The 15,884-nt window shown below is 37.5% G+C and overlaps 1 protein-coding gene across 5 annotated transcripts in view; it reads right to left on the reverse strand.

Annotated features, from left to right (window-relative positions):
* Window positions 1-15,822, reverse strand: part of scml4 (Scm polycomb group protein like 4) — a 38,014-nt gene extending 22,192 nt beyond the window's left edge. For 2 of the 5 annotated variants that reach the window (XM_053231770.1, XM_053231769.1), the window contains exons 1-2: window positions 14,110-15,822; window positions 5,726-5,966 (exon numbers count right to left, since the gene is read on the reverse strand). In XM_053231770.1, coding sequence (XP_053087745.1) covers window positions 5,726-5,930 — 205 coding nt within the window. In that variant the 5' untranslated portion in view covers window positions 5,931-5,966; window positions 14,110-15,822. Of the gene's footprint in view, window positions 1-5,716; window positions 5,967-13,668; window positions 14,022-14,109 lie in introns of all 5 variants that reach the window. The other 3 variants (XM_053231768.1, XM_026917422.3, XM_026917423.3) reach the window with 2 other exon arrangements.
* Window positions 15,823-15,884: the final 62 nt, after the last annotated feature.

Raw genomic sequence — 15,884 nt, forward strand, 5'->3', positions numbered from 1 at the left:
ACATTATTCCTAAAGAAATCAGGGGGATTTCAGCTAAATTGGGACAGCATTTATTTAGCCTTTGGAGTGGAACCTCTTCATAGAAATAACATGACTTACTTGATAAGAGGGCGTGGTCAGCATCAAACAGGAAGTTGACCCCAAAAATATCTTGAAGTAGAACAAAACTATGCATGCTTTAGCTTTTTTTTTTCTTTTTCATAAGCTTATAAAAGTGTCTAATGACTAATATGTTCCACGTGTTTATGATGCATATACAGTATGTATAAAATGTACTCTAACATAATAAGCATAAAGTTTACACTGTAATCATTTTCAGAAAGATGATCTGGTCATTTGGGACTGCGTGGTTCATGTTATTTGGGATTAATTGTCTTAAAATACAATAAGTGGGGAGAGGAAAAGTGAAGGGATATAATGGATGTATGAAACACCCCACAAATATGGTTAAATGATGCATTGAAGGATTTTATGAGCACTAAATTGGGTTTTTATGAAACAGGGCGATAAGGTAGACTGGGAAATATGGAAAGTTACTTAGCCATACTACTGACTATGCAGCGATTTTTCCTTGTTGTGTTGGTATCTTTCTTTAGATTGATGTCGAAGTGTAGTACTTTTTCAATCCTGTGGTATACTGCAAGAAATAAACTATAAAATCTTACCCATAGTGGTGGACTTTTATTTAATTTGTACATACTGAATTTTAGAAAAGCTTGGTTATGAATTCAGAAAATATTGAGAATGCTTATTACAAAGAGCTTATAGCGTGTGCAGACCTTCCTCCATCCCTCCATTCACCATGGAAGTAGGTTTTCCTTCACTCTCCACCCACACCACCCTGAAGCCTGGCCTACACCGTAGCATTCAGTCGACGCAGATCATCACAACGACCGGTCCATTCATCTACGAATCCAGCGATCCAGTTGTTTGAGGGCGTGAACGCTAACATGCAACTGTAGCCATCTGTGATAATTCATTTATCTTCATTCGTCTTCATTCATGATCCATCTAACACCATGTTTTTAGGAGAAACCAGAGAACCAGAGAAGAAAGCACATGGACACAGGGAGAACATTACTCCTAATTCTGTAGGTTTTCATATAAAGAGTTGAACAAATCAGATTTTTTTTTTTCATTAGCTTGAGCTATTGTCCTTAGTTCTATATGCTAACATTTTAGGGCCACTGTTTATAAAAAAAAAAATAAAATAAAAAAAAAAGATTTTTGAACATTTTGAGAATAAAGTCATAATATTTTAAGGATAAATTCATACATTTACAGTTTATATCCTGAATGTATTTATTTCTGGAAAGCTGCTTTGTGACAATGTCCGTTGTTAAAACCGCTACAAATAAAATTGAACTGAATTTAAGAATAAAGTCGTAATATTTTGAGAATAAAGTCATCATAATAGAACAGAATGGTCCATGGCAGAGTAATGAAAATAAATAAATATTTTACAAATAAAGAAAGAGTTAATCTTAGATTATTAGATTATTTTCTTTATTCTGGAAATATTATGACTTTTTTCTCACATTATGACTTTTTCTTGAAATATTACGATTTTATTCTTCAAACACTGCAACTTTTTTCTCTTAATATTACCATTTTGGTTTCAAAATTATTACAACCGTATTTAAAAAAAATATGACTTTATTCTCTAAATCTTTTAATTTTTTTTAAACAGTGGCCCTAAAAACACTGTTGTAATTCTAGGATCTGCCTAGTGACTAGATCTGTCTAATCAGTGAAATCAGCTATTTTTATCCAATATTTTAATTATATTTTATCCCATTTTTAGCGTCGCTTGATATTTACTATAACATCCATGTTTTGTTTTGTTTTGGTAAATATATATTTGTAATATTTTACACGTTTTTATCTGGGACTGTGATGGCCAACCGGGTGTGCAGGTAGCGCCGTAGTCGGCTCCACACTTTGTCTTTGCGACACGGTCTGTCCCCAGTGAAAGGGTTAAACATGCAGGCTGAGGTGAGTGTGTGTGAGTGTGTGTGAGTGTGGGTGTGGGGAGGGGGGTAATAAATTACACTTTCCCTTTTTTTCCACATTACCACAAGCACTGTAACACACAGATGGCCCTGTTTCCCAAACAGAGCATATAATCACACATAAACACCCACATTCCACAAAAACACTGTCTCTCACACACAGACCTGACCCTGACCTCCCATGGGGACCCTTGCATTTGACAAACTACTTCCAGGTCAATTGAAGGTCAGACCAGTGGTCTAAAATAAACACACACACACACACACAGAGCGAGAGAGAGAGATGACAACAAAGAGGTGAGTTCAAGTTCAACGTCTCCTTTCCTTAGCTGATGCAAGTACAATTTGAAAACTCATACAGAAGCCAATTTAACAAAAGCAGAATCAATCTGGAGAAATACACAAAGAGAAATTAAATGTAACCAACGAACAAGTAATGCAGAACATAAATCACAAGACACACACTGCACTGAGTGCTGATGGACTCCATATCGTATATTATACATGCAGAACCACACAGGCACAACACACTCACACACACACTCACTCACACACACCTAAACAAATATAGCAAAGGAAAAAGAAGTCAAATAGGTCATCGGCAAGATCAATAGCCCTCCCACAAGGGGTTGCCATGACAACAGCCATTGCTAACTACCAAAAAAAAAAAAGAAAACCAAACAAACAAAAGAGAAAGAAAAGACCACGTCTTACAGTCCCAAAAAAAAAAAAACCCTTAACTAAGCGCTTCTCTTGTAGTCCTTTGTTTTGCTTTTACATGAAAATCGTTTCATGTCTCCGAATGGCAGACAGGAGGACAGCTCATCTGTGTCACGTCTAGCGTAAGGTGCGCTTGTTTACACTCAGTCAAACACTAGCTTCACAGTTTAGAGCAATAAATTAACCCCTTCTTTAAACTCCTAACCTATTATTCAGTTATTCATCTTGGTGTATAGGCCATTATACATTAACGACTGTAAATTAATCAGTAACTACTGCTTAACTACTGGTTAGTGACTACTAATAGGAAAAGGCGTGTGGTTACGAAAGTCTGCAGCTACTGAAATATCGTGTATGGTTCATGTAAAGTAAAGCTTTACTTTATTAAAAAAAAATCATATTATTTTTGCATTAATGTGTGAATCCATTTAACGCATGAAACATCCCTTTCCACAAGTCATCCATTACAGATCATGAAAAACGTGCATTTATTCATGTTCAAAGTTCATTCAACCTTGTTTCCTGAATGCATTCACCCTTATGGAATATCTGGAATATTCCACACACAAGTCATACACACACACACCCGGAAGTTGCATCATCAGAATTTCCTGCAGATCCTCGCAAAATGCAGCCATTGTCATTAAACCTTGTAAAATTTTCTTGGAAATGTAATTAAGTAGGAGTACAAGTATTCAATTTCAATATCATTATTCAAGTAAAGTATAAATACGCCAAAAAAAAAAAAAAAAAAACTTAGCTCTAGTGCTGAAGTGCAATTGTTCAAGTATTTTCCGGCTCTGTCTCTATTACAGTTTCATTTTTCTTGTTCCAGTGCCATATGGTTGAGAAATGGGAGCCAATCAATTGCAGAGTTAATTAAACACATAGATTCATCTACAGCAGCAACTCAATCATCTCAGGCCCATTAACACTACTGGGGGAGATGACCCGCTTAGACCTGACAGCCACGGGGTGTGTGCGTGTGTGTGTGTGTGTGTGTGTGTGTGTGTGTGTGTGTGTGTGTGTGTGTGTGTGTGTGTGAGAGAGACAGAGAGAGACAGAGAGAGAGAGAGATAGTCCTGAGGTATGGTGTATCCATTCCATTAATTTTTTTTTGTTAGTAAAACACTAGGTGCAGCGCCAAAGTGTGTGATTTAAGCACTTTAATTAAATGCCTAAAATCTAGAGCATTTCTGCAGAAACAAAAAGTTCTATAAACTCTTTACACTCTCTATAAACAGCACCCAAATTACATCGTTTTATTAAACCCTCTCTGTAAAAAACTCTCTGTTCAGCCAATTCAGCCGAAATTAAAGCACCAACGTAAAACATGATTGCTATTTTCAAAACTTATTACATTCTCCATTGTCCGCTGTTATTGTTGGCCCTACAAAAGGCACTCATCATGGTGCCCAAACACACACACACACACTTACACACACACACACACACACACACAGCTGTGCTATGGTCTCAGCAGAGATTGCTAAGCAGTAAGGGTTCTTCATGCCAAGCCTAAGATCTTATCCGCCTTAATTTAGCTGTGTATATATTCACAATTTTCACTGACTGTAATTTTTTCCTGAAAGGCAGCCCCACACACACACACACACACACACACACACACACACACACACACATACACACTCATACCAAAATAATAGGTCATAAAAAGTGGCATCGTTTGGCAAACCATCCAGCCAACGCCTACAGTCAGAGGCAGGCAGGATGACGGGAAAATATTCTAATAAATGCATCGTGTGAGAAGTTATTTACTATGCTACCACGTTGCCATGGCAACAGGGCAGGAAAATCTGGAAAATCTGATACCGCAATAAAACCATGTGACAAGGTAAAGCAAAACTAACCGCAACGTATGCAGACACGTGCATAGGTGCTTCAAGGTGAGATAGATTTCGTGTACTTAAAGAATTCAGACACTTCAGAGCAAAAATGGGAGGATTAAATCTTTCTCTCTGTCGCACCCTCTTTCTCTCTATCACACACGCTCCCTCTGTGATCTCAGAGACAAAGGTAATTAAGAAGGGCACGCGATAAACGTCACCTTTTCAAAGCTCACTAACCCCCTAAATCCCAGGGCGGTGTTAAATGAAGGGACGATTTCTCTTCCTTCTAATTTCTGACATTTTTCTGTCATTTTCTTTCCCTCCTTCACACAACCCACAAACCATCTACCCATTTTCCACTTATCTAAGATGTATAAATATCTTTACGGTTTCTCTCGAAGCTTTGACACATCATCCTTTTTTTTTTTAGTAATTATTTCTGTCACGGAATCCAGGGCAAGCATGATATATGAAAGATGTTCCAGTACAATCAACAGTAACTCATCTGTGTGATCAGACGTTTAGAGCAAAGACGCACAAACCACACAGCGTTTAAGGCGAAACAGCACGAATTTGTCAGCACTGAGAGTAAAACATAAATTTAATAACATCTGAAGGATAAAATCCATAAACCCCATAGCATTTAGAGGGGGAAAAAAACATCATTAAAGCTGTGGTTCTCACAGACAGCTTTAAATGTAACAAAGTTCCACAGATTTTTTAATTAACATAATCTAACATAAACTAGTCAAATACTAGGCTCGTTATTTACAATGATTTTTTGGCTGTTTTAGAGCTTTTTATTCTTTTCCACTCACAGATTTTAAGTTGACGTTATTAATAGACATATTTTTATACAGACATTGAGATTGAAAGGCTAATAATTATAATAGCTCAGTAATAATATAATAACTATGATGTAATGTAACAAAAAAAATCAAGGAGGTAATGTTTCACAGACCAACTTGATCTAGAACCGCTGATCTAGAGCATTAAACTTCAGAAGCAAAAAAAAGCAAAGCAGATGAAGAAAAAAAAAAGAAGCTTGAATCAAGTGCATCTGGAGGAAAAAAGTACATAAACTGCAGAAAAGAGCAAAAGCTTCATGTATAATCTATAAAGATGTAATTACACCTTTCTTACTCTGTGAACAAGTGGGTGGTGTCCTATCCCATAAGCCCTGCCCACTCGGCACCGCCTCTCCGCTCAGGTCGACCAGTTGCCAGAGGCTCCTCCCCCTGTCGGTGCGGCGATCGAGGCGAAGGCGAAGCCTGACACTCTGCACGCCCAGGACGCTTGGTATCCAGGAGCCGGTGGAATCGTCCAGATCCCTGCCACGCAGTCTCATTCCCTCGGCAACACACACTTCAACCCTAACATTACACTGAGGGAAATAAAAGAAACACACACACACACACACTTAGGCAAAAGTTACACCTTTCACAATGATCATGAGCATTTCACTTCATTTACTGTAGTAAAGTGCTGTAATATCTTTACAGATCATTCCTCTTATTTTTTTATCACTGTATGTTTCCAGGAATACACTGTACGGTTTGCAAATAAAATGCGTACAATTTTAAATACTTAAAAAAAATTTGATTTACACTATAAAAATAAACATAATCCAGTACATTTGTTGTTCATTTGGTTGATGCTTTTATCAAATCGACTTACAATTGATGCAGGATACAACTGCGCAAACGGTTAAAGGTCTTGTTCAAGGACACAACCAGAGCTGGGATTTGAACACACAACCATCTGACTTGTAACACAAAGCCGTAAGCCACCACAACTAACGCAACCAGCTCCCGCTGTTTCAGCTACCTCTACTGATGAGTTAACTCACGCTAAACGACAACGTTTTGACCTGCATATAATCTAAAGTTGAAATAAAAGGCATGAAAATGAGGCACTAGTTCACAGATATCGACACAGTGAGAATCTTTACCATTCTCACTCCTGCTTAAAACGTTATATATCCCATTACGCATTGCATTTTCTGCTATTTTACCGAGTGCACTTCTCTAATCGTTCTTCCTAATCATTTACAGTATAATCCTGTAAAATAACAAAACAGTATTTTGCTGTAAAATAAATATTATACATTTACAGCATTTTGACAGTGATGTCTAGAGGATTGTGCTCGTGTACTGAAATACGTAACATTATTTCGATGGTGTTGTAAGTAACATCGCGAGAAAACATTTTTCCAACTGCAGCAAATTCTTTGCACCTACTTTTTAAAGAACAAACAATATAACGAGCGATCTCCTTAACATGTATGCTTTTGAAAGAAATTTGTATCCTACAGCCTCAGAAGCACGTTTCTTGCGCAGCTTATGAAGGACATTTGTTTGTACCTTTAACGTCAAGAGGAAGTAAGGAAATGACTGTTTATAACTGCTGTAACGTAAGTGATAACAAGGAACTAATGCGTTTCATGGATGTTCCTCAACATTAAATGTGATGGATGTGTCATTTTTTTATTAATAAAAAATGTAAATGTTGGCAAATTGCTGTGGTATAAAAGGAATAAAACACTTCAGGATGTGCTGTTATTGGAATATAATCAATGTTGGGGTTTTAACATCACACCACTTGTGACTGATTAATTTCCCATAACAGCACATACTGTTGCGTTTATTCCTTATATACATGGATATAATGAAACTTTGTCGTTGCGTTAACTTTTCCCTAAATCTTCCCACCACTGGATGTACTGTATATACTGTGCATATAAGAAATTTTAAACAGAATATATAATTACGCGTTACTCAGTTACTTTAAACCAAACATGAAACACTTAAAAGCTTCAGGGAACTTGCCAGTGTCTCCAAGCCATTAATCTCCATCGTCTCCTAACCTTTTAATTAACCATTGCTTTAAACGAATCATTTCTCTCATTTTCTACAGCAAAACAAAAGCCCTGATGACACATGTGCCCGACTCTAATGGAACAACGTTTTCAACTGAATGACCAACGGATTCAAAAATTGCATGTAAATTAGGAAACCGTGTTGCACAAAGGAGCCATTGAGGAACAAGGTCTAAATAGTTTGGCCCGTGAGGCAGAGCTCATTTTTCTGCGGATTAAATAAGAAAAAGTGAACAAAGTTCTTCCTTTTCAGTCTTGCCCTCTTTCAACCTCTTTCTCTCCCATTGAAAGTCTTTATTGAGTGGTTCTGTGCTAAAGACTGAGCCAGACCTGCACTCAAGAGCCATATATTTTCCCAAGTTAGAGAATAAAAGTCTTTCTGGAAAAACAATGAATAGATCTTCAACTTAAATGTGAACGTATCTTCTCTCATGGGGAAATACGGTTTAATATAGAACCCTTACGGGATTTTCAACTCTTCCAACTCTTATGCAGTGTTTCTCTATCGGAAAAAAATCCTTTTAGAAAGCCAAGAACTCCTGAACTATCCAAAGAACCCTTGAGGAACCTTGAACATTTATATAAAATTGCAAGTCTATAAGTATATAAAGTTATGCTACAAGATTATGCTTCTTTTTTTTTTTTTTTTTTTTTGCACTTTTGTTGAAGCCATTATATGCTTGCGTAATGACTTACAAATACTGGAAAGACGTTGTTTATCCAAAAGCACAAAAAGAAGACATTTAAAAACACTATAAATCTGTCACCACCTGACATGCTGAAAGACTGAAAAGTCTTGAAAACTAATAAAGACAGGCACGCAGGGATCTGAGTTAATGAAACGGTGCAGAGCCGACTCCAGAGCTCAGTCACAAGGTTTTGATTATGTTCTCCTAAGTACAAAACAGCCACAAAAGGCATACATTTAATATTACAGAGCTTGGGCAAGTGAATGGATGCACATGAACATTTCTGTGAGAAGAAATGGCATAAACATTGTGGAAAAAAAAAAAACTTTCATTCAAAAAGACTAAGAAACATAAACCCCCTTTCGTTGTTTTAATATCAGTTAGATGACATGTTGGGAAAAGAGTGAAATGAAGAGATATTTAAAGCAACACACACACACACACCTACTGGACTGAAATGATAGGAAACTATTGCAGTGTGACATTGTTATTGCACATAAGCACGTATTATTATTTATAATGACGATAAAACTTTGTAAAACTTCATCACAATCAAATTCTTCACCTTTTTTCTACAGTGCAGATTTTCGTAGCTATCCCGTCGCCATTATTCTTCTTAGGCATTATTTTAATTTAGAGCTAAGTACCGAGATGAGAAGACAGTTTAAGCTAAGATATCTTTAACATTATACTATAAAAGGAATAAAACACAACGGGGCATGCTGTTATGAGAAAATAATCAACAATCGGCAATCGTCTCAATCAGCAACTTGTCAAAGGTTACAATTTTTCATTATTAATGAATGACTTTTAACCCTTTATAGTGACATTTAATGTACTATAGTATAATGTAATATTCTGTCCTGAACACTCTCCCATGGCGGAAAACTTACTGACCATTACAAAGCACTGACACTGGAGACTCCTTCCATAACATATTCTTACAGACAGCTTCATCATATCAACGATTATACTTTTTTTTTTGCTTAATTAATTGCACATTTTTCAAACTTTTTACTATTAGCTTTAGTCCATGTGTAAGTTCTTACTACAGAAACAATAACCTATTATACTTTTTTTTAAAAAAAAAGCGAAAATGAGAGACTATTTCTAGATTCTTCTGATAAACGACTGATGGCAAAACGTGAAACTGACTATTTTTAAAAAATCTTAACCTAATAACTGAACACATGCCCTGCCACGGCAAGGTTATGAGGCTTAACATCATTCTCTTAAAAGATATTAAGTTTATATCTCCAGATATTATGATATAAAATGTGAGATACTAAATAGTTTGTGTTTTTTTCACAATGTTGTGATTCTTAAGATCAGTCCAAAAAGACGCAACAATGGAAAAGTGAGTACAGTTTTGAATGTAAAGAAATTTTACTCCACAATTTTACTAACACACAACACAATGGTTCCTGTGCGTCTGTACACAAGCCATGAAAAAGGCTGTTTTCTTTCCAGTTAGTCTGAAACGAAATGCTGCAGGCTGCATTGTGCTTTTATAACACAAGCATGTTCTCTGGAATCATTTCCACAAAGGCCACTTTAGCATTGTATTAACATTCATGCATATTTGATTATATTTATATTTCGGCTTGTAGGCAGAGTGGGGCGTGGGCCCCCCCTCGAGTCCCACTTCAGGGGCAATTGAGGGAATCAAAGGCAGTGACATTCTCAAAATGTAGGTATTCAAATCAAGCGCAGTTCAGCACCCACTTGCACACAAAAGCACACACACACACACACACTCGTGAATACATGCATACATACTTACAGGCACATATTTCAGAAGGTAAGATGGATGATGAATAAGCAGGAATATGGATAAAGAATATTATATATATTATAATATCATATATATTATAAGCCAGATGGATTGTGTGTGTGTGTGTGTGTGTGTGTGTGTGTGTGTGTGTGTGTGTGTGTGTGTGTCTAAAAAAGCCTGGCAGCACAATATATATTAGGTGTGGAAATCTCTAAGGCCTGAGTGATCCGATTTTGATTCAGGGTTCCACAAAGCGAAGATAAATCATTTCTTTATGCAACTTGATATAACCTACATTAAAGCCGTGAGCGATCTGACAAAAATATCATATCACGATACTTGACAACATTTCTACAAAACCTGATATGTATCACAAAATATAATGTGTGTTTGAAGATTTATTTAATGCCTAGAAATAACAAAATTCAAAACACTTAAAATTCTAACACTGAAAAGAGGGAAATAAAGGAAATGTGTAAAAATGACAAATTTCAAAGATTATGTAAATGAATTTACATTTAACCAGCTGTAATTTGTAATGATTAAAGATTCAATATATATCTGATATCATAAGATACCAGTGATATCTCAGAAAAGCATATCATTACATAATTTATCACAATATAAATATTATATCGTCATATCGTCCAGCTCTACTACATTATAACTTGCTGGTTTTAAAACATTATATTATTTGGGTATTGTCATACATTTTTTAAAACATTAAGCTTAATTATTTCTGGCTGATGTGATAATATGATATTAAATAAATGGTATTTAAATAAATAATATTATTAATACAATATAATATTAAGACACATATCATGTAGTATTTTTTTTTAACCCTATGCTTAATTTTTTTAGGTTTCTATTATATCAGAAATGTTCTGTAAGGCGCGTACCTCAGCCTGTGCAAAAATCCACACAATATATTAAAGAATCAATTATCTTTCTCATGCCTGAATTGCCACTAGAGATGTTCACCGGAAGAAGACGGTGCAGATCTTTACACTGAGCTGAGCAGAACTGAAGGCTTCAGGTAGCTAGGCTTATCTATCATTCTCAAAAGACAAAAGACTGGAGGACATAAATGTCCTTGAATGTGATCTTATTTTCTTTTTTCTTTTTTTTTTTTGGAGAGGAACCAAGCACCATGCACAGCACAATGTTAATTCCCATGCACATCAATAGGCCACTTTTGAAGGTTCATTTGGATTTTCCTTATTTGCTAAAACTAAACGACTGCTCTGTGAAGAAGAAGAAGAAGAAGAAGAAGAAGAAGAAGAAGAAGAAGAAGATGGCCTGTTTCCAATTCCCCTCTTCCTAATGTGGATAAGGAGGCTAAGCTAAAGGTTGGGAAGAATCAATTCGGCACAGCGTGGCCCGTGACACACTCTTTTTAATCAAAGCCCACTTTGTCTATCACAACAGTCATTCCATTATAAAAACTACAGACAGCGCTCACTGTCTTCAAAGCTGAAAGAGTACTGGAGTGCAGCTGACAAGTCGCCAGCTGAGCCCTTAAGTCATTTGTATGTCTTTCCATTTACCTGCAACCTCATACAAGGGCATTTGTTTTCATGGTGCGCACCTTAACCCTGGACAGAACAGGTAGAACACAGTAAAGCTGCTGATAACTAGTCAAGTGTCACCGAGCCAAGAGGATATTATATCAAATCAAACCTTTTAGCAGTTACATTAGATTAACAAGCTTTATTCATTTGACTGCTGAAAGGATTGGGCTCATTACACGGATTGTGAAGTGAAAAGGTGTGCCTGGCTTTATGGAAATGTATTGGCTATATCGAATAAAAATCCCCTGATTTGACTGCCAACCTAATCACAGACAATGAGAGGTCAGTGAGGTCAACGGTCTGCAGATCCTTCAAAATAAACCGAGTAAAATTTTAGAATTAAAGCACTAGTTTAATTATAAAAGCTAGGCAGTTTGACCATGATTGATCAAACTCCATCCACATGTGAACGTAGCGTTTGGTGGGGCAGGAAGACATTAACAATGACCTCAGAGCAAATTAAGTCAAGAGAATAGCACAGTTCACTTACACTATAAGCTGGTATCTAGTGTAATTTTAGAGTAATCCCATCAAATGCCCACAACATACAGCCATTTTGAGTGGCTTTAGACGTCCCTCTGCTCAACCGTGTTCGATACAGAAGGTGTGTTTCCCGTCGCCTACGAGGCTCACACAGAAGAGCTAATACTGTATCATTAACCAGGGTTGCCAGGTTTCATCTATATCTATATCTCAAAAATCACACAAAATACCCAGCCGCCAAAATATTACGCACTGGAAACACATTTTTCTTCTTCTTCATCATCTTCTTTTTCTCCCTTTGTGTGCGAAACATGGTCACCGTAGTGCACACGCATTTCTAAAGTATAGCCATCATCCACTCCATATAATCCCCCTTTCCCTCTCCAACACTTTTCAATATATCTTACAACAGAAACGTTTCTGTACATCACAGACACACTGTCTGAACTCGGCTTTGTTTGTGGAAATTTATTCAGCTTAATTCTGATTACGTGCTATAAAACAAGCTCTTGGCAGCCATGGAGTATGATAAAATCCCAATCTGATGTATAAACTGCAACCCTGGCAACTCTGTCATTAATAGTCCTGTCATCGGCTCCTCCCTCGAGCGTGGGGCAGCGTGATTCCTGCCCCAATGGCCTCTATTATCACTTGTTGGAGTTCCCACTATTGACACTATTATTTGCAATAATAACTTGATGAAGTTAAGTGAGTACGCTAGCCCATGAATCTAGAAAGGCGAGCAAATCGAAGGGTCATTAGCTTAAACATTTGTCAAATTGCAACACTTTTTACATCACTGATCATTCAAAGCAGGTAATTAGTATTTGAACGGAGTTGTTAACGAGGACTTGGATGATGGCTGCCACGGAGTCCATAACACAAGTGACCTTGAATTTCAACTTCAAATGTCATCACTTCTTTCAAGCAGAATCAGATACTTCCAAATTAACATGCGAATATTTTTATGCATAAATGCACTCCCACTGCTTTAGCATCCACTATAGCAAGATCTAGAGTATCCAGGTTGGGGAAGATTGAGGGATTCACTCTCTGTATTTGTTATTAGAGAACAGGCCTGAAGGTCACCAGGAGTTAATTATTTACCCCTCTTTCACACCAAAAGTGTGTGAGCTTACTATTACTGTGAAGCTTATTGTCTGGATGGCTCAAGAGGCACACACTGGCAAGAGCTTATTTTTCCAACCTTGAAAACTCATACACATAGAGCTATCTCTAGTGGCTTGTTTGATCCAATAATAAAGACTGTGTGTGTCTCCCTATTCAGGCTGGCAACTTGCCTCAGGGTCCCATCACACACCCCACTGCACAGTGCATTTGAGTGTGTGTGTGTGTGTGTGTGTGTGTGTGTGTGTGCATTTTAAGGAGACAAAAAGAACACTAAATGCAGGTCCCTGTCTAATAGATTTCAACATTCAACTTCCCAAGCCATGTTTCTCTAAAAATTCACAACCATGTTTAATGATTAGTCCTTGGGTGATGAGCACGTGCCATTCAGAATCAAACTCAGCCAAAGCCCTACTATGAACGAGTTTCAGTCATTGCCACTTGCAAATAGGCAAAGCACATGAACATGCAAATAGGACAGGATGCACAGGGAAGCAGGCTGAAAAGTATGATGGTGTGGTGTTTAATATTAGCGGTGTGCACAGGCTTAAAATACATACTGGGATTTGTTGACAAGGCAAATGCAGAATGCGCAGGTGGGGCACATCCCTGGAGAACACACACCTTTCTGTGCGAAAAGAACAATCCTGGTGTCATGCATTAAACTTTATTATCCGTTTCCGAACGCTGCTGGTTGAAAAGTAGATGGTAACATTGCTGCTGTTGTACAACACACAGCAACATCCCAGTGCAAGTCGGTCGGAGTTCAGTCTACATCAGTGCATAACGCGTTATAACGCTGCTCTCCAAACACTGCATGACTAGCAAACCATAAACATCCTGAATGTCGCCTGGATTTCCAAAAGCAAGAGCTCCGTTTGGGAACTTGGCGCGCGCTTGGGGTTCTTATACCCTAAACACACACACACACACACACACACACACATATTGTCCAGCAATGCAAAAAAAAAAATGTTAATCCAAACAGATATACACTTTACCTCGGCGTCTGTGGGTGTTATGGCTGTTAGTTGGTCCTCATGGGTCTGGCGCGTGCAGACCGACCGCCTCGCCCCGGAAGCCGCGAGCTCGGTTTGCTGATCTGCGCGCGCCGCTGATGCGGATGAAGCGTTTTTTCGGTTGCGGGAAACAGAGAAGAGACACCGCGCGGATTTCAGCTCGCGAGGGAGCTAATTATTAAACAGCACGAGGAATCTCGGGTTATTGATTCATCAATTTAATTGCAATGAAATATTATTTTTTTGATTCTTTTCTTACGCAGGTCTTGTGCAAAGTGCGTAAAAACGCCAGGATTTCCGAGTATACTCGTTTGAGGGGGAAAAAAAAATCTGCATCATTTCCCCTCCATCATCACCACCACCACCACCATCATCATCACCTTCATCATCATCATCATCATCATCTCTGAGCAGAGACCTGCAGCTGGAAAGCTCTTCGGCTCGGTGCTTAAGGTTTCGACCGATTCCCAATGCGTCCAATTCGCCTTTGGGGCTTTTTTCGTCATTCAGTGGTGCTTATGTAACACACTGCTCCAGAAATGTTTTATTATTTACAATCAGTCATGATTTTACCCCTCTACTAACACACACACACACACACACACACACATCTGGCAGGTAACAAAAGTAGCCCATGGATGCCTTCACCTAAAAAAAAAAAAAAGTCTGTCTATCTTTAATAAAGGACTAAAGAAGCAGGTCATGTTTCTGTGCTGAAACGAAAGGAACACACTGATGAGTCAAATTTTGTTTTTTAAAATGTGATTTTTTTTTTTTTTTTTGTGAGCATTTGGAAATCTTGTGCTGAAAAACTTGCGCTAAAACATCAGCACGCATTTAAATAGAGCTCCCTAACACAAGCCTAGCAAACTGTAATGTAGAATCCAGTTGTCTATAAGCTCTCCTTAGTGTCATCCTGAATGAATTCTCTGCTGCTGGAGGTCTAATTAAAAATAAATAAATAAATAAATAAAAATTTATTAATTGCGCAAAAACGCACCTTAAGCTTTGCGCGATACAGGAGACGCCAAAATGCGCATTGCTCTGTTAATCAAATGAAAGTGGACTAATCCCTGTTCAAACTGGCTGAATTTAATCCCAACTCTATTTTAATAACCTAAAAATATGTAAACCATCACAGCTTGTTTATGACCAGCTTGTTACAGCTTGTTTAAGATACAGGGATGGAGGAAAAACCGAAAATTGCGCCCTCTCCTTTTTAGACAATGTGATTTTTATTTGCTTTTATTTGTTTATTTTTTTTTTACTCCCTCAGAAAAATTCCAGTTCAAACAGCAAATCCAGCGAATCTACAGAATAACGGATTTATCTGCACCGTGTAAATGAGCAGAAGAGGAAATGAAGTAAAAATGTGGATGATCAAATTTCCAGAACAAAAGCCTTAAAGTTGCAGCCTGATGCAAGCTATCTAACTCTCCCGAAATTAATTAGGGACTGTTTCCAGCCATTTATGGAGTAGTCTATTTATAGCTGTGCACGTTTAGGTGGAAAATAAGGAACACATGAGCAAGAGGAAGAGGTGTGGACATTTTCTTTAAAAAAAAAAAAAAAAAAAAAACCTTCGCTTTCAGATAAACAACGCAATGATTTTCACTCACCACATGCAGTAATGATGTTGCGCTCTGTTGTGTGTTTTAAAATGAAAAAAAAAAAAAAAAGAAAGAAAATTATGTTCAAAAAAACAGAAGAAACCAATTTGGGCATTTGGGAATGCAGCCCTAATTTGTTTGTACCAG

Source organism: Pangasianodon hypophthalmus, chromosome 30 (assembly GCF_027358585.1).
Source record: "Pangasianodon hypophthalmus isolate fPanHyp1 chromosome 30, fPanHyp1.pri, whole genome shotgun sequence".
Classification (NCBI taxonomy): Eukaryota; Metazoa; Chordata; class Actinopteri; order Siluriformes; family Pangasiidae; genus Pangasianodon; species Pangasianodon hypophthalmus.